Source organism: Artemia franciscana, chromosome 15 (assembly GCF_032884065.1).
Source record: "Artemia franciscana chromosome 15, ASM3288406v1, whole genome shotgun sequence".
Lineage (NCBI taxonomy): Eukaryota > Metazoa > Arthropoda > Branchiopoda > Anostraca > Artemiidae > Artemia > Artemia franciscana.
Genome location: NC_088877.1, coordinates 6,975,258 through 6,996,390, shown reverse-complemented (window position 1 = coordinate 6,996,390; position 21,133 = coordinate 6,975,258). Strand labels below are relative to the sequence as shown.

The window sequence follows — 21,133 nt, the reverse complement described above, 5'->3', positions numbered from 1 at the left end:
TCTATTGCTCTAGTTCAATATTATCTTCAAAATTACCTTGAAGTTTAAGTTCAATTTCCTTAGCTGTTGCTGTGGGTTTGCAGATACGCCCTTTTAGCCACCTGGAAGCATATGACCTGTTTTGCTTTAGTTCAACATGCCCTGAAAGTTTCAGCTTAATACCCTTAGCTATTCCTTGTATATTGTAGATGCGCTCTTTTAATTTATCCCCTGAAAGTTTAGGCTTAATATCCTTAGCCGTTCCTGGGGTATTACAGGTACGCTGTTTTGAAAATCTGGATACATTTATTGTCTTTTGATTTAGTTAAACACCTTCCTTAACATTCCTGGAAACTTTCATGGTAATGCCCTTTGCCGTTCCTGAGATATTGCTGATAAGCCTTTTTGATAGCCTTAATGTATATAGTTTCTTTTAATTTTGTTAAATATTGCATTAACATTCCCTGAAAGCTTCTACTTGATGCCCTTAGCCGTTTCTGAGGTGTCTTACATAAGTCCTTCTGACAACCCGGATGCACATGTTATCTTGTGATGTAGTTTAACATCTTCCCTCAGCATTCCTTGAAAGTTTCAAGTTAATAATATTAGCCATTTCTGGTATATTGCAGATAGGTCATTTTGACCACCTGGATGCGCATAGTGTCTTTTGATATAGTTCAATGTCTCCGTGATTACTTTCTGAAAGTTTCAAATTAATATTTCTAGTCGTTCCTAAGATAATGCGGATGCGCTATTTTGACAACTTAGATGCACACTTAGTCTTTTGATTTTATTCAACATCCCAACAACATGCCCTGAAAGTTTCAACGTAATACTCTTATCTATTGCTGATATATTGCTCATACACCCTAACAGTCTGGATACACATTCTGTCTTTTGCTTTAGTTTTGCTTCCTCCTCAACTTGCTTTGAATGTTTTGGCTTAATACTTTAGGCGATCCCTGAGATATCCTACCCATATTAGTTTTGCTTCCTCCTCAACTTGCTTTGAACGTTTTGGCTAAATACTTTAGGCGGTTCCTGAGACATCCTACCCAAATTAAGTTAATTGGGATAACAGGCTTTTTTAAAGCCCTAAAAAACTTTAGCGTAGCGAGTGAAGGACTGAGGTGGGGGCAGCCCTACTCATATAGGGAGTAATTTTTGTTGGTTTTAAGTTTTAATGTTGCTTCTTACTTTCAGTTGAAAAGCCTTTTTATGTAATCCCCTATGCAGGTTTGAACTGCTCCTGAGTCAAACTGAAATTCATCAGAAGGGATAGTATTATTCTTAGGCGTTTAATCCATTTTTTGTTTAGAAGGCAAGAAACTCATTAAAACGCAAGGTTTCACTGGAAGGTAGCCTTAAAGCTCCACTTTTGGTTGCACATAAGTATAATATTCTTAGAGGATAACTGTCAGAATACCTGCAAAGGAAGCGACTTTATAAATAAATCATTTACGTTTTTTCCTTCCTTAATTCGTTGTAAGTCAAGAAACTCATTAAAATGTAGAGTTTCCTTCAAGGTAGCTAGCCAAGATCTTGTAATTCTCCTCTTTTGGGTGCTGGTAAAATGTAATGTTTGCCAGGAATTCCCTATTGCACTCTCTGGCGGAAGGGTTACGAAACGAAGATCAGCACTGACGGTGGAGTCTATGGGCTGGTGCCATAGCCCTTACCATCCTCTTTTTGGTCCTTCATCAGCACTAACTCGTGGAGGGGAAAAAACAACTGCATTGTAACTTCTATTTGAGTTTTTCTTTCTCTTGTGAATTAATCAGCAGTAGCGAACCTCATTGGAACAGTGGTAATACAGTTTTGTCATTTTTTCCAAATATCCGTTGTAAATAATTCTGTTGCTTTATTGTCTCCTTTTTATTTTACTTAATTTAGCTGTCTTTCTGGTGTAGCTTTCAAGTTAATTGTGCATATAAGGTTCTTAGGATAATAGGGATGACCGAATTACCTTTTTTGCACATAAAACAAAAACCCAATAATGAAATGGAACTAGTTTGCCAACAAAGCAAAAGAATGAAAGCAGTTTTTGGCTTTGTTTAGCACATTTATGCTTATGTCCTTCGTTTTTTATTTTGTGCCACTATCTTCTTGTTTTGCTAAAGTTGCATACATAATGAAATAAAATACAAGCAAATAGAAGCTAGATTTTCATTTTACTGACTTGGAATTAATTTAATAGCCGAAAAGTCTTTTTTTTTCTTTCACAATCCATTTAAAAGTCTATTTGTTTGGGAATTCTACATAGTATACTTGAGCCTGTTTCGAGGAAATGAAGTTCGCTAAAAACTGTATATCTTTTGGCAAAGACTGTTTTTTTCTAAATTTTGGATACTACGTCAATGCTTCAAATAATTAATTTTACCAGAATAATTTTAACTACGTCAAACTTGCAAATATACAACATTCTTCGCTGTCCCAATGTCTCTGCATATAAATAGATTGTCAGGTTTACCGCCTCTTGAACATGCAACATATAATTGTCCATGGGAAAAACAATCCGTATTCAGACATGGCAAAGACTGTTTTTTCTAAATTTTGGATACTACGTCAATGCTTCAAATAATTAATTTTACCAAAATAATTTTAACTACGTAAAACTTGCAAATATACAACATTCTTCGCTGTCCCAATGTCTGTGCATATAAATAGATTGTCAGGTTTACCGACTCTTGAACATGCAACATATAATTGTCCATGGGAAAAACAATCCGTATTCAGATCTATACCGCATTTTTCTAATATATCCCCCCTGTGCCCCCGGCGTCCTCGTTGTAGTTGTGTCCCTGTGTCCCGGTCTTCATTTGTTCAAGAGTCGGTAAACCTGACAGTCTATTTATATGCACAGACAATGGGACAGCGAAGAATGTTGTATATTCACAAGTTTTACGTAATTAAAAACATATATATATATATATATATATCTATCTATATTCACAGGTGGGACACAGGGACACAACTACAATGGCGCGTAACGACTTACGTGCGCGGGGGGGGGGGCGCGAAGCGCCACCCCAACAGCTAGTATATATGTAAAAATAAGTTGTTTGTGTGTTGACTGACGTCATTATAAGGATTGAGCATTATGCCGTCCTTAAGTTGTTTGTCGACTGACGTCATGTTTGTTATGACGTCCAAGGCTTTGTAAGAAACAGCCGAGGAAGCTGCTCAAAGAGTCTATGCCCAAAGGCTTGCGGCTAATAGAGAAAATATGAAAAAAACATGCTGAGGAATCACAACAACAGCGTGAAAACAGGCTTGCGGCTAATAGAGAAAGTATGAAAAGTAAGCATGCCGAGGAATCACAACAACAGCGTGAAAACAGGCTTTCGTCTCAAATAGAAATCACTAAAAGAAAGTGTGCTGAGGAATCACAAGAGCAACCTGAAAATTTTCGCCTGGGATTCAGGTACAGCCCAGTCGATTATAGCTTGAGTAGATGTGTTCAAATCGGGACTATATCTAAAATTTGTCCCTATCGCAAAGCCTTGAAATTTAATGGTGAAACAATGGGAATGGGTTGCGCCTCAGGAAAAGTTAAACTTCTTCAACTGGCTGCACCACCAGAGCCATTGAAGACTTTGCTTACTGGAACTACGTCAGAATCTAAGCGTTTTTTGTTAATGCCGTCAGTTGTAACGCCGTCAATTGTTTCACCAATACATCGTTGATATGTATACAAAAATTGAATCAGAATTTTTGCTATTTATCCGTTTGAATCAGACCAAGCTCCGCTCTGAACAATACATTCATTTGCGAGATGCAGTTGTAAATGACGGTAATACCACAAACGCTGGAAAATTAACGATTTTACCTTAGTCATATGCTGGCAGTCCCCGTCATATGCATGAAAATGCTCAAGATGCTATTGCGTATGTTCGTCTCTATGGTCGTCCAGATTTATTTATTACATTTACATGTAATCAATCTTGGGACGAGATACGGCAGCTTTTACTTCAAGGACAATCGGCGGTTCATAGATATGACATTATGGCCCATGTCCCGGCAAAAGTTGAAATCACTGATAAACTACATAGTAAAACTTAAAGTGAAGTCCGTGCGATGCTGGATGTACTCAGTGGAATGGCAAAAACGAGGATTGCCACACGCACATATTTTAATCTGGCTACATGATAAAATTACTTCTAATGAAATCGACGATGTGATTTCCGCTGAAATTCCTGATGAAAGTGTCGATAAGGGCTTGTATGATATTGTTGTAAAAAATATGATACATGGACCTTGCGGTGCACTGAATGAAAAATCACCATGCATGGCCAAAGGAAGCTGCACAAAGCAATTTCCTTGACTTTTAGTACCCAACACAATTACTGGCAATGATGGTTACCCACAATATAGAAGAAGATCTACTGAAGATGGCGGTAAAACAGCAATAATAAGGAAGCATAAATCGAAGTAGATAATCAGTGGGTTGTTTCATAGTCACCTTTATTGTCAAAAACATTTAATGCACACATAAACGTTGAATACTGTAACTCCGTAAAGGCAATCAAATACATATGTAAATACGTCACCAAAGGCAGTGACATGGCAGTTTTTGGCTTGCAGTAATGAAGCTGTACAATATCCAGTACAATATAGTAATGAAGCACATTAGCAGTAATGAAGCTGTTTGGCGAATTCTTTCATTTCCGATACATGAACGAAGTCCAGCTGTTGTTCACTTAGTGGTACATTTACAGAATGGACAATATGTTTATTTTTCGGCATCCAACGTGCGACAAAGAGCCCTGAATCCCCCGGATACAACGTTAACTGCTTTCTTTTCGTAATGTCAAAATGATTCTTTTGCAAAAAAACTGCTGTATACTTAAGTGCCTTCGTATTACACGTGGAATGCTAAAAAAAAAGTATTTGAACGTCGAAAACAGGGTAAGTCAGTCGACGGCCAACCTACCATCTTCAAAGATACCACGATAGGAAGACTCTGAATGTACCCGGTCCGACGTCCTTTGAGTATTTGAGAACTGTAAACGGTATTATACATGACACTTACCGTAGTGCATGCCAAGCTCTGAATTTATTGGAGAATGACCAATACTGGGATTACTGCATCAATGACGCGTGCGAAACGTCAACTCCAAGTCAAATTCTTGCCTTGTTTTGGAATCATACTAACAACTTGCTCTCCTTCAGCTCCTACAGAGTTATGGGAAAAATATAAATCAAAAATGGCCGAGGATATACTCCATCGAAAACGGCTAGAGACGTCAGATATGACTTTTGATTTTACATCAGAAATTTATAACTACACTTTAGTTACTATTGAAGATTTGTGCGTATGTATGGCAAACAAACCTCTTCAGGGTTTGGGAATTCCTTCACCTAATCCTAACGCTGCTGTTTCAACATGTGTAGAATTGGATTGTGAACAAAGTTACAGCATGAGTAACTTATTGTCGTATGTACAAAATAACATTTCTAAGTTAACGTCTGAGCAAAAGGACATTTTTGATAAGATAATGCATTGTGTCGATAACAACGTTGGAGAAATCTTCTTTTTGGATGCGCCAGGAGGTACTGGTAAAACATTTGTGATAAAATTTATTCTGGCATCAATTCGATCAAAAAATGACATAGCGTTGGCAATTGCGTCGTCCGGAATAGCCGCAACGTTGCTGCCTGGTGGAAGAACTGCTCATTCCGCTTTGAAATTGCCTCGGAATTTTCATTCTACAGAAACTCCCACGTGCTATATTTCCAAATCATGTGGGATGGGTAAAGTATTGCAGCAATACAAACTTATTATTTGGGACGAGTGCATAATGGCACACAAAAATCGCTCGAGGCTCTGAATCAATCATTTTGAGATTTGCGAGGAAATTCGAAACCTTTTGGCAGCACATTAATATTGCTTGCGGGAGATTTCAGGCAAACATTACCTATAATACCTAGATCAACCTCTGAGGACGAAATAAATGCTTGCCTGAAAAATTCTAATTTATGGTCACACGTAAAGACATTAAAATTAACTACAAATATGCGTGTCCGATTGCCAAACGTTGACTCTGGTCAAACATTTTCAGATCAATTGCTGGCAATTGGAAACGGAAAGCTCCCAGTAGACTCAATTTCAGGACGTATACAACTGCCTGCGGATTTCTGTAATTTAGTGACGTCAAAAAATGAATTGGTTGAAAAAGTATTTCCGAATATTCTAACCAATTATAAAAATCATAAATGGCTAAGTGAACGAGCGATTCTGGCAGCCAAGAATATAGACGTCCACGAAATCAACAATATTGTTTTGACCAAGATTCGAGACTAGGCAGTCCTTTACAAGTCAGTCGACACAGTTCTGGAACCAAATGAGGCGGTTAATTATCCATCTGAATTTTTAAATTCCGTGGATCTTTCAGGGTTTCCACCACACGTGCTACAACTAAAAATAGGCGTATTAATAATATTGTTACGAAATATCAACCCACCAAAGCTTTGCAATGGCACGCGACTTGCCGTAAAAAAAAAACAAAAAAAAAACAATGGAAAACGTAATAGAGGCAACAATCTTGACAGGGCCTTTTGAGGGCGAGGCTGTTCTAATTCCTCGCATACCCATGATTCCAACGGATCTGCCTTTTCAATTTAAAAGATTACAATTCCCAATTCGATTAGCATTTGCAATCACCATCAACAAAGCTCAAGGGTAATCGTTAGTAAAATGCGGTATAGATCTTAATACAGATTGTTTTTCCCATTGACAATTGTACGTTGGTTGTTCGAGGGTCGGTAAACCTGACAATCTATTTATATGCACTGACAGTGGGACAGAGAAGAATGTTGTATATTCGCAAGTTTATACGTAGTTAATTTGTATTGTATATGTATATCTATCTATCTATCTATCTATATAAAAATAAGTTGTATGTATGCATGTTTGTTTGTTTTTAAAAAGAGCGTTTGTATATGACGTCATTATAAGTATATAAGGCTCTGTATACGCACTGACAATGGGGCAGCCAAGAATGTTGTATGTTCGCAAGTTTTACGTACGTTGCTATGCGCAATTAACCCATTGCTCTAAGGACATGCCAACACCATGTTCCTCTTGTATAGGGTATTTGATTGAGCCCATATTTGCCACTTAAGGCACGAATCCTTAATTTAAGACCATTGCTCAAGTGGTAATAACCCTCCGCTACACACACATACCCAGGTGCCCAGGTTCACCGCTTAAAAACATATATTTATATATCTATCTATATTCACAGACTAGACACAGGGACACAACTACAATGGCGCGTAACTAACATGGCGTGTAACGACTTACGCGCGGGGGGGTTTGGGAGGGGGGGGGCGAAGCGCCCCCTGCAACTAGGTGTTGCAACAGCTAGTATATAAAAAAACTAACTAAAAAAACTTAAAAGAATTAAAAATTATCTTCTATAAAAAAACTAAAGAAAAAGAAAAAAATAAAATAAAAAAGGAAAAAAAAATAAAAAAAGGAATAAAAATAAAAAATTAAAAAATGGAAGAAAAACTAAAAAATTAAAATAGAGAAAACAACTAAAAAAGAAAAAAAAGAAAAGAAAAGAAGCTTAAAAAAGAATTAAAAATAAGAAAAAATCTATATATATATATATTTGTGTTTGTCCGCATATGTGTGTTTGTTTGTCCCCATATGACGTCATTATAAGTATATAAGGCTTTGCATAAGACGTCAAAGGCTTTGTATATGACGTCAAAGGCTTTGTATATGACGTCAAAGGCTTTGTATATGACGTCAAAGGCTTTGCATATGACGTCATTATAAGTATATAAGATGGCAATTCAAAGAGAAGCTTTAGTATAGATCTTACAGTGACAGAAGAAACAGCCTAGGAAGCTGCTCAAAGAGTTAATTCAAAGAGAAATTTTAGTATAAATCCTACAATGGCAGAAGAAACAGCCGAGGAAGCTGCTCAAAGAGATAATCCCAAAATGCTTGCGGCTAATAGAGAAAGTAAGAAAAGAAAGCGTGCCGAGGAATAACAAGAACAGCGTGAAAACAGGCTTGCGTCTCAAAAATAAATTACCAAAAAAAAATCGTGCCGAGGAATCACAAGAACAACGTGAAAACAGGTTCGCAGCTCAAAGAGAAATTACCAAAAGAAAGCGTGCCGAGGAAGCTGCTCAAAGAGTTAATTCAAAGAGAAATTTTAGTATAAATTCTACAATGGCAGAAGAAACAGCCGAGGAAGCTGCTCAAAGAGTTAATTCAAAGAGAAATTTTAGTATAAATCCTACAATGGCAGAAGAAACAGCCGAGGAAGCTGCTCAAAGAGTTGATGCCAAAAGGCTTGCGGCTAATAGAGAAAGTAAGAAAAAAAAGCATGCCGAGGAATCACAAGAACAGCGTAAAAACAGGCTTGCGTCTCAAGGAGAAATTACCAAAAGAAAGCGTGCCGAGGAAGCTGCTCAAAGAGTTAATTCAAAGCGAAATTTTAGTATAAATCCTACAATGGCAGAAGAAGCAGCCGAGGAAGCTGCTCAAAGAGTTAATAAAAGTAAGAAAATAAAGTAAGAAAAGAAAGCGTGCCGAGGATTCACAAGAACTTAGTAAAAACAGGCTTGCGTCTCAAGGAGAAATTTCCAAAAGAAAGCGTGCCGAGGAAGCTGCTCAAAGAGTTAATTCAAAGCGAAATTTTAGTATAAATCATACAATGGCAGAAGAAGCAGCCGAGGAAGCTGCTCAAAGAGTTAATGCCATAAGGCTTGCGGCTAATAGATAAAGTAAGAAAAGAAAGCGTGCCGAGGAATCACAAGGACAGCGTGAAAACAGGCTTGCGTCTCAAAGAGAAATTACCAAAAAACAATCGTGCCGAGGAATCACACGAACAACGTGAAAACAGGCCAGCGGCTAAAAGAGAAATTACCAAAAAAATCGTTCCGAGGAATCACAAGAACAACATGAAAACAGGCTCGCGGCTCAAAGAGAAATTACCAAAAGAAAGCGTGCCGAGGAATCACAAGAACAACGTGAAAACAGGCTTGAGGCTCAAAGAGATAATGCCAAAGGAAAGCGTGCCGAGGAATCACAAGAGCAACCTGAAAATTATCGGTACAGCCCAGTCGATGATTATAGCTTGAGTAGATGTGTTCAAATCGGGACTATGTCTAAAATTTGTCCCTATTGCATGGCCTTGAAATTTAATGCTGAAACAACGGGAATGTGTTGCGTCGCAGGAAAAGTTCAACTTCCTCAACTGGCTACACCACAAGAGCCATTGAAGACTTTGCTTACTGGAACTACGTCAAATTCTAAGTTTTTTTTGTTAAACATCAGAAAATATAACTCATGTTTCCAAATGACGTCGTTTGGTGCCCAAATCGAAAATCAAGATCAATTTATGCCTACTTTCAAAGTAAAAGGGCAAATTTGTCATAGAGCAGGGTCCCTTCTACCATTCTCAGGTGAGAATCATAAATTTTTACAACTGTACTTCTTCAGTGATAGAAATTCTGAATTGAATGTACGTTGCTAAATTTCTCCCGACGTTGAAAGGACTATTGTTTCCCAATTGCAGCATCTTTTCCACGAAAATAATAATTTAGTGCGTCTTTTTAAAACATCAATCGATTTGATGCCTACTGATACGCATAAAATTGTTATTTCCGCTGACAAAACGCCTACTGGCCAACATGTGCGTAGATACAATGCTCCAACTATTGACGATGTGGCATTCGTTATGGTCGTTAATCAGTTTTTACCTCGAGATATTACTCTTCATAAGCGAAAAGCTCAGTTGGTAAGAATTGCTGAAACTCATCGATGCTACGATACCCTACAATATCCTATCATTTTTTGGGATGGAGCCGACGGCTATCACTTTAATAATAAATTGATAGATCCATCCACTAACAAACAAACGGATAAGAAATGCAGCGCAATGAATTATTATTCCTGTAGACTAATGATTCGTCAGGATGAAGACAATTTTATATTAAAGTGCCGTCAATTGTTTCACCAATACATCATTGATATGTATGCAAAGATTGAATCAGAGTGTTTGCTATTTATCCGTCGGAATCAGACCAAGCTCTGCTCTGAACAATACATTCATTTGCGAGATGCAGTTGTATAATGACGGTAATACCACTAATGTTGGAAAATTAAGGATTTTACCTTTGTCATATGCTGGCAGTCCCCGTCATATGCAGGAATATGCTCAAGATGCTATTGCGTATGTTCGTCTCTATGGTCGTCCAGATTTATTTATTACATTTACATGTAATCAATCTTGGGACGAGATACAGCAGCTTTTACTTCAAGGACAATCGGCTGTGGGCAATCATTTGAAAAATGCGGTATAGATCTTAATACAGATTGTTTTTCCCATGGATAATTGTACGTTGCATGTTCGAGGGTCGGTAAACCTGACAATCTATTTATATGCACAGACAATGAGACAGCGAAGAATGTTGTATATTCGTAAATTTTACGTAGTTAATTTCTATTGTATACTAGCTGTTGGGGTGGCGCTGCGCCACCCCAACACCTAGTTGGTGGGGCGCTTCGCGCCCCCCCCCCAGCCCCCCGCGCGCGAAAGTCGTTACGCGCCATATTAGTTACGCGCCATTGTAGTTGCGTCCCTGTGTTCCACCTGTGAATATAGATAGATTTATATATGTGTTTCAAACTACGTAAAAATTGCGAATATACAACATTCTTGGCTTTCCCATGGTCTGTGCACATACAAAGCCGTATGTACTAATAATGACGTCATATACAAACGCTCTTTTTACATACAAACAAACATGCATACACACAACTCGTTTTTATATAGATAGATAGATAGATAGATACAATACAAATTAACTGCGTAAAACTTGCGAATATACAACATTCTTCGCTGTCCAATTGTCGCTGCATATAAATAGATTGTAAGGTTTACCGACCCTCGAACATGCAACGTACAATTGTCCTTGGGAAAAACAATCAGTATTAAGATCTATACCACATTTTTCTAATGATTGACCTTGAGCTTTGTTAATGGTGATTGCAAATGCTAATCGAATTGGGAATTGCAATCTTTTAAATTGAAAAGGCAGATCCGTTGGCTTTTTTCTCTTGGAGTGTCGTCATTTATATTCCCTATGTGTCGGTGTCCCGGTCGTCATTTGTGTCCCGATGTCCCGGTCTGTAATTTCGTCAGTCGGAAACATGACGTCAGTCAACACACAAACATGACGTCACCCGACAGACGAAACGCCACCCCAACACTTAGTTGGTGGGTCGCTTCGCGCCCCCAAGCCCCCCCCCGCGCGCGTAAGTCGTTACGCACCATATTAGTTACACGCCATTGTAGTTGTGTCCCTGTGTCCCACCTGTGAATATAGATAGATTTATATATGTGTTTCAAACTACGTAAAAATTGCGAATATACAACATTCTTGGCTTTCCCATTGTCTGTGCATATACAAAGCCGTATGTACTAATAATGACGTCATATACAAACGCTCTTTTTACAAACAAACAAACATGCATACACACAACTCGTTTTTATATAGATAGATAGATAGATAGATACAATACAAATTAACTGCGTAAAACTTGCGAATATACAACATTCTTCGCTGTCCAATTGTCGCTGCATATAAGTCTATAGGAATAATAATGCATTGCACTGCATTTCTTATTCATTTCTTTGTTAGTGGCTGGATTCATCAATTTAATATTAAAGTGATAGCCGTCGGCTCCATCCCAAAAAATGATAGGATATTGTAGGGCATCGTAGCATCGATGAGTTTCAGCAAGTGGAAAAGATGTTGCAATTAGGAAACGATTGTCCTTTCAACGCTGGGAGAAATTTCGCAACGTGCATTCAATTCAGAATTTCTATCACTGATGAAGTACAATTGTAAAAATTTATGATTATCGCCTGAGAATGGTAGAAGGGACCCTGCTCTATGATAAATTTGCCCTTTTACTTTGAAAGTAGACATAAATTGATCTGGATTTTCGATTTGGGCTCCAAACGACGTCATTTGGAAACATGAGTTATATTTTCTGATTTGTGACAAAAACGCTTATATTCTGATGTAGTTCCAGTAAGGAAAGTCTTCAATGGCTCTGGTGGTGCAGCCAATAGAGGAAGTTTATCTTTTCCTGAGGCGCAACACATTCCCATTGTTCCACCATTGAATTTCAAGGCCTTGCAATAGGGACAAATTTTAGACATAGTCCCGATTTGAACACATCTACTCAAGCTATAATCATCGACTGGGCTGTACCTGAATGCCAGGCGATAACTTTCAGGTTGTTCTGATTCCTCGGCACGCTTTGTTTTCTTACTTTCTCTATCAGCAGCAAGCCTGATTTCTTGCTGTTCTTGTGATTCCTCGGCACGCCTTCTTTTTTCACTTTCTCTTTTAGCAGCAAGTCTGGTTTCATGTTGCTCTGGTAGTTCCTCGGCACGCCTTCTTTTTTCACTTTCTCTTTTAGCAGCAAGTCTGCTTTCGCGTTGCTCTGGTAGTTCCTCGGCACGCTTTCTGTTCTTTCTTTCTCTATTAGCCTCAAGCCTGTTTCCTTGCTGTTCTTTTGATTCCTCGGCACGCTTTCTTTTCTGAGTTTCTCTATCAGCAGCAAGTTTTTTGGCATAGACTCTTTGAGCATCTTCCTCGGCTGTTGCCATTGTAAGTTCATCAGTCATTTTAAAGTTAAACATTAATAGATTTCTACGTGAACGCATGTCTTAAATATCTTTAATGACGTCACCGTCATAACAAAAATGACGACAACTAACTTCATGACGTCAGTCAACACACAAACATGACGACACCTGACAGACACATCCACAGACAACCTATTTTTATATCTATAGATGTATATCTATCTATCTATCTATCTTCATAAAAATAAGTTGTTTGTATGCATGTTTGTTTGTTTGTAAAAAGAGCGTTTGTATATGACGTCATTATTAGTATATAAGGCTTTGCATATGCACAGACAATGGGACAGCGAAGAATGTTGTATATTCGCAAGTTTTACGTAGTTAAAAGCATATATATATATATATATATATATATATATATATATATATATATATATATATCTATATATATAAAAATAAGTTGTCTGTGGATGGATGGATGGATGTGTCAGGTGACGTCACCTGAAAAAACTGGATCAGGTGACGTCAAAACTGAAAAAACTAAAAAAAGGCAAAAACTACAAAAAAAACTAAAAACTAATAAAAAAAATAAAAAAGCTAAAAAACTAAAAAAACTATAAAGGTAAAAACCAATAAAAAACTAAAAAAAAAACTGAAAAAACTAAAAAAAGGCAAAAACTACAAAAAAAACTAAAAACTAATAAAAAAAGTAAAAAAGCTAAAAAACTAAAAAAAATAAAAAAAAACTAAAAAAAGGTAAAAAACTATCATTACGGCACACAATGATGAATCATATTTTTTCTCTAGCTTCATAAGTTTGCCAATCTACACGGTACTCCCCCTCCCCTCTCCTATTGGATCCTGAAATTAGAATCAAAATTCACGCTTCTCTCCATTGAATTCTGGGCCTTGAGGTATTTAATCTTAATACAAACGATGAGTGATAAACACTGATAAGGTTGCAAAGGATGAATATTACTAAGCATTCCCCCTCTCCTCATTCTCTTGAAAATAAAGTTGCTTTCTAACGTATCTCGTGCTAACTCATATCTAGAAAAAAAACTAGCAGAATTAATGTTTGGAAACACGAGCTTGGAACTAAAAATGAAGGTCCCTTCTTTCAAAGCATCCCAGTAATCCCTTTTCTGTATCATTTTCTTTCTTATCAACAACTCTTGATTATGCTTCATTTTTTTTTTATGTAAACTAGAGACCCGGTCTTATTTATTCAGCCTCGATGTCCTGGAGCATTAACTTTGGAAAGAGATAAGGGGAACCATGCTTTATATTTTCTTCTAGGAAATGCATGAGATCTTCCTTCTCGTATCATGTTTCTTTAACCATAAAGTCTTCCATAACTCGATTTATATGGTTTTCAAACAAAATGGGTATGACTAGGAAGGAAGAGCATTAACTGAAGAGTCTTGATATATATTATGGTGAATTATCTGAGAGTATATATACTGTATTAGTGGTATTCCCTCAAGGTATTTAGTTGATAAGTGCGATTTCGGCCCCAAAACACAACAGCCATAACCTGTAGATACGCAAGAATTGATGCTGCAGTCGTTATGAGTATTCATCTTTTCACTATTAAACATTGTTCCCCTTTTTGAAATTGAAGCTTAGTTTCTCGCATTACCATAAATCTTTATTATCACTAAATATTGGCAGAGCCAACTATTTCACATTTAAAAACTTATTTCACTACGAGCATCATACTTGATGGGATCTTATATTTTCTCAAATTGATAAACCACAAACTACAATAGCGGTTCGCTGTTAGTGTCAGACTGAGCTTAGAAATGAGGAGGCACGACCCAGGTCAAAATGCTCTTTTCTATATTATTTGTCCAGTGTTGTGTGTAAAACTATCCAAGACCGGTTCTATTGGTGTAACATCTAATATTCCCTGTAATATTTTCTTCTGGGAACTTAATACATCGACTTCGCTACAAGTAGATAAGTCATGATGATTTTGGGCTTGGTAGTGAATTTCTTGCTAAAGGTGTTGAGGCTGTATATTTAAGAGTTAAGACTCGGATTTTTTTTTTTTTTCTTTTTTTTTAAGGGCATGTGACGTCCAAATAATTGTGTTTGATAAAAATGGAGTAATTGGGATCCAAGTATGAACAAGATATAACAATTTTGACTATTTTTGCCAAAATCATATTTGCCTGCAATATAAGAGGTGATTTCTTGAAACTTTTGACTGTAGTTGTTGAGGCATAATACTATAGACATACTATGTTTTAAAATAAAGTCGGTTTCTTTTATTTATTTATTTTTGTTATTGAATTCTAATTTCAACGCCAATTTGTCTAATATCGGGTTTATTACTAGGAAATTTGATATGCAATGAATGAGATTCCCTGAGCGTTAAGCCGTTCCACTACTAGCAAAATATTCTATAATAAAACTCAGTGATTCGGCAAGATAAATTAAGGCAAAACTCAAAAATAAATTGAAACGGACCTTCTTTAGGATTTATTTGTTCTTATTTTGTCGATTTTTAGAAGCATTTTCCTTACTTCCGTGTTCATTTTCTTCTTCTTATTCTTTTGCTAAAATTGTGAAAGTTTATTTCACCGATGTGGTGGAGAGTAATGTTTTTGTCTGTACCCATGGTTTCTATCATTACCATTGCTGTTGCTTTTCTATTTTAAATTTTCTGTACTAAGGAAGGAAAACAAATAAACTCTTTTACCAATATAAACAAGAAAAATAAAAGACTGCAAAGCACGTATCAAAGAACTGTGCAAGCTGTTGAAAAATAAGAGGAAACAAAAGAAAATCAGTTGATCTCGTTTTTTTATTGTGATGTTTTTCAAAGCAAGACAGGAAAACAAAAAGTCTGATTTGGGGAATGTTTTATTCTAAATGTACACATTGGGTATATATATATAGGGTACGAAAGTTTATCACAATATTGAAAGCTTGCCAATCTACTTTTAATAAATAAAAACAACAATGGGTTAAAAAGGATTTTGTGAAGTGTAGCTGCATTCAAGTCTCTGTAGATGAAGTGTCTTTAGCTAATCAACTAATAGTTAACACAGAAAATCTTTCATTTGTTCACTGGGAGAAAAAACAAGCATGAAAATTGTCCATCACTATTGTTTCATAAGGAGCACTGTTAAAAAAAGCAGCAGTTATGGTTGTCAAGCCATGATGGATTCATTTCAAGCAGAATAACAGCAAAAGTTGTAAAAAAACGTCATAGAATATTGTTTTGGCATAGTTCTGAGATCACGTTTCTTTAGGTCCAGTCACTTCAAACCCTGTAATAAAAGGAATAGACATTCATGATTGGAAAAAATGATACTGAAGAATTACATTTTTGTTTTTTAGTCTGTGGTTATACCTTGTATTACTATAAATACATAATAATATTCAGCTCTTAGGATGATTGGATTTTATCTATAGTACTTTCACTTTATTCTGGCTCTGCAAAACATCTGGCCTATGGTTTATATCGTTCTGGATTCGCTACTCTTCAATCCCATCTACTACAGTAAGGTAAAAGAGACAATTTAATTTTGTACCATCTCAGTCGTTTAAAAAAAGTAAGATCGATGGGAAGGGATAAAACTGCCAAAGAACAAAACACTGGTTAGTTATAATACAAAAGATTGGAAAGGTGTGGAAATTGGGAATTCCGAAAATTAGGGGAGGAGGTTGTCAGCCGATCCTTTTTCTCCTTCCCTTATGTATGGACCTAGAAAGTGTCAGGTTAATGACTTGCTTTGATAACTTTTAGATCTTGTTGATACAGTCTTACTCCCTTGGATTTTCTTTTGTATTTTATTTCTTCAATGCTTATAACAAGACTGGTTAACTTTTACATAACTGATAGGCATAATTTTTGCTGGTAAAATAGTTTAATATTATCATGCAGACCCCCCCCCCCTGAAAAAAAGATTTGTAAAAGAATTAAAACGCTGTTAAACCAGGATTGTTTGCAGAGAACAAATTAACAGCTCATTTCGTCTAAAAGATCGAAAATAGTAATTGCAGGTTAAGCACTGTATATCTAAGACCGCATTAAATGCTCTATAGTGAACTACCATTGGGTGTTAATAACACCTTAGCCTACTTTTTAGTTTATGTCGTCATTTCTGAAAGCACATTGAAAAGTCACTTCTTTTATTTACAGCGATACGTTTCGTTTGTCAATTGAGTATAATTTGGTCATAGCTTTATTATACGAATAAACACCAGATACAATAGAATAATCGTTATCACTCAACTTTTAGGTACATAACTGACATCTAATAATCAATGTCGGTGCTAGAGAAGCATGTATAGATAACCGACTTTGCTTGCTTCAAATATCCTAAGAAGCCTTTACTGGTAGCATGGAAGATAAAGCGCAAAGGCTCGCTAAAACACACACTGTCTGTAGTCTATTATAAATTAATGCGTTTATGGATTTGACTCTGTTCCCAGATCGAAAATTGTATGTATGATATGTACCTGCATCTTCAAATTGTCTGTTACTTATTCATGGAAAATATGAGAAAAGAAAATTGAACTGAAGGAATATGCAATTTGTCAGCTTCTTCTTGGGAATAAATGTGTTCCTGGATAGAATTCTTGATTTCAACGACATGCTATTTATGATAATATGTCAGAATAGTTAAACTCTTATTTGCTCCTTATTTGTGCTATATTTATTGGCAGTCCAAAACCAAAACACTGATTACAGTATACGAGGGAAGGGGGAGTCCCAAATAGTAAATAAAAATACGCTTTATATGGTATGTTCTTAAGCAAAATTAAAGACAAATTGTGAAGTTAGATGAGATCTCTGTGATTGATTTGAGAGCATTCTGCGGAATTTTCGTCAAGCTGCTCGTTATTAGAGTTGCTGAGTGCGTTTAAAAGTCTTAAAGGCTTTTGCTGAACGTTCCTGGGTGTGATCCGTGGTCACCACATGGTTTCAGCAATTCAAAACAGACCATTCCGACCTTGGATATGAACCACCTAAAGAAGGACAGAAATTACCTCAGAATAGGTCATTCCGACTTAGGTTTTGAGCCACGTAAAGGCGGACCAAAATCATGGTCTTTGGAGACTAAAGTTGAAAAAGTGGAAAGTGCTGAAGAAAAACATTGTTATGGGGCGTTAGCTTCGATAGATTTTGAGCTAAATCGATTCGAAGGGTCTTCAAAATTGAGCCCGAGTTGTCCAAGATGTTTGTTTGCTAAGTTCTATGCATTTCAGCGGATGAACAAAAGAAGACTCAACTGAAATGGACTACAATTTTAATCCCCAAGTGTTTCAGCCTCAGAACAATGAAAATTGTAATTACTAGAGACGAAAGTTGGTTCTACAGATGCGATTTCGATAATAAAGACATTGTGATTTGATCAAAATAGAAATTCATGGCCCTGTAGAAAAATATGACTTCAAGCTAGAATTCAACTAAATGTCTTTTGGAAGTTTACAATGAATTGGCTAAGGCCTGCCTAAGTTGACACTTAAAGTAATTATAACATCATCACAAGTTCCCATCAGGATTCGCCCTTGCTACCGCGAGTATTATCTAAGAGAAGGGTCTGAAGCTTTTATACCCCTTCTCCCGCTGCACCCCTTGATCTCTGGAAATCGGACAGCTTAGGTGTGTCCGTTGGACCCTGGGCGATTTGGATAATCCACACAACTAGGTTGATAACCGTGTAGAGCGCATCTTACTAAAAGACTGTAAAAAGTAAGGTTCTTTAATTTGTAGTAAAGTTCATCAAACCTAGGCTTCTACATGTTTTACTGATTTTATCTGACTTTTTAATTCCTTTCTCGCCCACTTCCGTTTGATCTCAATAAAGACGTTGCTCAGAGCATTTACTTTGGTAAAAATATTAGAAGAAAGTTTAAGTGTTATCCAAGATTCTTAGCCGTCCTTTATCTTTTCTCTTTTTCTAAAAGTTCTCTCGACAAGCTGGACGAAAAATCATCAGTAATGACCCTTGTTCTTGATGGAGCCATAATATCTTTGCAAAAATCATTTTAAGATAGCGGAAGTTGCTGACTAGAATGCCACTGGTTTTTCTACTTTAAAGAGATGGTACGATGGTTATCTCCAACTTATATAGCCCATTTTTTTCTATCTGTTTGGGGCATGTGCTACTTCTTTCGTATTTTATGGGACCCTTTCACATTTAATTTCTTCCTTTGAGTTTTCTATTCTGTTTAATTTCCTGAATATGAATCCTTTCAAATGGCTAGATTCTTGAGCATTCTCTTTAAGTAACTGAATAGAAAAGAGGTGTGATTCCCAATTTTTATACCGCATAACTAGTGTTTTTTTTCTTTTTTTTTTTCAAATGGGAGAGATCCGCCGCGAAGCTGGATCTGCATCATTAAGAAAAATTGTCTGTTGAATTTTCAATTACGTGCTTCGGATACGAGTTTGCAAAAGAAATTTTCTATTCTGTATAAATGCAATTATTACGCTGGAAGCTATTGGACCGTCAACTATTAAATAAGTTAATTCTATTTTAGGATCTTTCAAACACCATGAATATTTTACAGCAATTGATCACCTTGTAGAAAATAAAGTTGTCCCAAAATAATATTTATCAGCCCAACAACTAGCAAAAGGAATGGCTATGTTAAGATTAGTAAACTGTAGCGCGAATCAAGCGATAATTTTTAAATCATATTTTAGAAACTGACTATGAAGACTTGGTAAAAAAAAGAAGGTGATTAAAGTAATTTGTTACAGATATTAAAAAAGAGGAACAAATCTAAACTTAGAATCGTCTCAATTTTTTTGCTTTTCCAACAGAAGAATCCGAAAAGTAAAGGAACTTTTCGCTCCACTTCTACAACAAACTTGGACTTGAATGAGCGGGCATACCCTCATACAATTGTCCATCACCAATTAACTAATGCCAAAAACGCTATATTGTCCATAAAACAACTGACATCAATCAAGTCGTGAGCAACGAGCGCAAATTTCGAACAAAAAAAAATATTATAGTACACTCCGACCTTTTTACACTTCGGTGTGATGTATATCGCTAAAGTCCCTCTGCGCCCACTGCAAATAATTTTTGAATGGCTTCTGCTAGCGAAATTACGACTCGAATATGACGTGTGTCTTGAAACTTTGAAAGTGGTAGTTTGGTAAAACGCAAAGTTAAGTCACTAGATCATGAAACATAAATATAATCCAGAAAAGTGGTGTTTAGACAATTTAGAACTATTCAATTCTTGAAAAAAAAAATGTTAAAAATATCGGTAATGCAATGGAAACTGGATAAAAAAGGACCACTACTTGACAAATTAGGTACTACGTAGTTGCTAAGCCCAGTGGTCTTATTTTCCCTTCTGATTTTGAACTGTAGGCAAAACCTGATAATAGCAAAAAAATCTGCCGTAAAAAAGAATTAAACAGAAAACTATGACATGACGGGGCCAAGGCCTCTTAATTCTGCTAGAGAAACATGATATTGAAATGCTTTAGAATCGTTGTTAATTTGTACTTTCGATTTTTAGGAATAGTAAACATAAAAATGCGAAGAGCTGCTCAGGGTGATAGTCAAGGAGTACGACATCTGTTTATGCAATCAGAAGATGATGATTATGATGAAATTAAGAGCCGAATAGAACGTTTGCGCTCAGTGAATATCATTATCAAGGATGAAGTGAACGATCAAGTAAGGGAACTTGGCTCAGCAAATAGCATTTTTGATTCTCTCGAAGGTGCTGTTACGAACTCAATTAAGAAAATTAAGAATTTAGCCAGGTCTCCCAATCGATACTTAGTATTATACATGATGATTTTCATGGCATTTATTTTCGGATTTATATGGCTTTATAAAAAATTTTAGTTTACATCGTTTTGGAGGGGATGAGTTGATATCAAAGTATTTTGGGCATTTTTTACATAAATGGAAAACTGAATATTTCTTGCGTTTAGTTTGGCTCTCGGGTTAGGTAGAAACTTTCTCCTGAATTCTTTTGTAGTCTCTTGAAAAACTCATTAGAAACAGAAAGAAGCATGCGCTGAATAGGTTATATGTGTTGTCAAGCAGCAGAAGCAAGCATTATAAATGCATAAGGATGACATGACATTGCATAAAAATTTATATTTTATATAATGCTGAAAAATAATGAAATATACTGGTCTTGTGTATAGTTTATTGAACAAAACAAAAACATTGAACGAACATACCATAAGCTTGTTTGTACTCAATATACAGTTTTAAAACAGCAGAATTGCGAAAAAGACAGAAATTGGTATGAAAAGATAATCTTAAATAAATTTTGTTGGTTTAAGATTACCAACGTAGATTATGGTCAAGATTCACCATAGATAACTTCACCATAGATATTCTCCTTCACCATAGATAACTTGCGAATCTGTGGAAATCAAAAGTCTTTATACGCACCCAAGTTTTCAAAATTTGTTTTCTTCAATGTCACGGGAATGGCTTGGGAATCGATTTTGAAACTTTCGGGGAGTGTTGGGAGGGAGGAGGAAAGTGAACCCGAATTTTGACTCAACGGGGGGGGGG

The 21,133-nt window shown here is 36.3% G+C and overlaps 2 protein-coding genes across 4 annotated transcripts in view; one reads left to right on the top strand and one right to left on the bottom strand.

The window, feature by feature from the left end:
- Positions 1 to 1,693: 1,693 nt before the first annotated feature.
- Positions 1,694 to 20,521, top strand: LOC136035988 (uncharacterized). 3 transcript variants are annotated; one of them, XR_010619597.1, is made up of 2 exons: positions 1,694 to 1,786; positions 20,112 to 20,521. XR_010619597.1 is itself a non-coding variant. In XM_065717892.1 (2 exons), exons 1-2 carry the CDS (start codon positions 16,184 to 16,186, stop codon positions 20,444 to 20,446), a joined length of 372 nt encoding a protein of 123 aa, XP_065573964.1. In that variant the 5' UTR covers positions 16,176 to 16,183; the 3' UTR covers positions 20,447 to 20,521. The 3 variants fall into 3 exon arrangements, 1 of the variants encoding a protein (XP_065573964.1); XR_010619596.1 differs by lacking the exon at positions 1,694 to 1,786 and adding an exon at positions 15,885 to 16,127; XM_065717892.1 differs by lacking the exon at positions 1,694 to 1,786 and adding an exon at positions 16,176 to 16,220.
- Positions 15,419 to 21,133, bottom strand: part of LOC136035987 (toll-like receptor 6) — a 68,165-nt gene continuing 62,450 nt past the window's right edge. Inside the window, exon 2 of the mRNA XM_065717891.1 lies at positions 15,419 to 15,889. The gene's annotated coding sequence lies outside the window, so the exon portion shown is untranslated. The remainder of the gene's footprint in view (positions 15,890 to 21,133) is intronic.

What these genes read in the sequence shown, in the direction of transcription:
- LOC136035988 (XM_065717892.1), top strand. Translation starts at nt 16,184, where the DNA reads ATGGGAAGGGATAAAACTGCCAAAGAACAAAACACTG. An exon ending in TGCCAAAGAACAAAACACTG is followed by an intron (nt 16,221 to 20,111) that starts GTTAGTTATAAT and finishes TTCGATTTTTAG; the next exon opens with GAATAGTAAACATAAAAATG.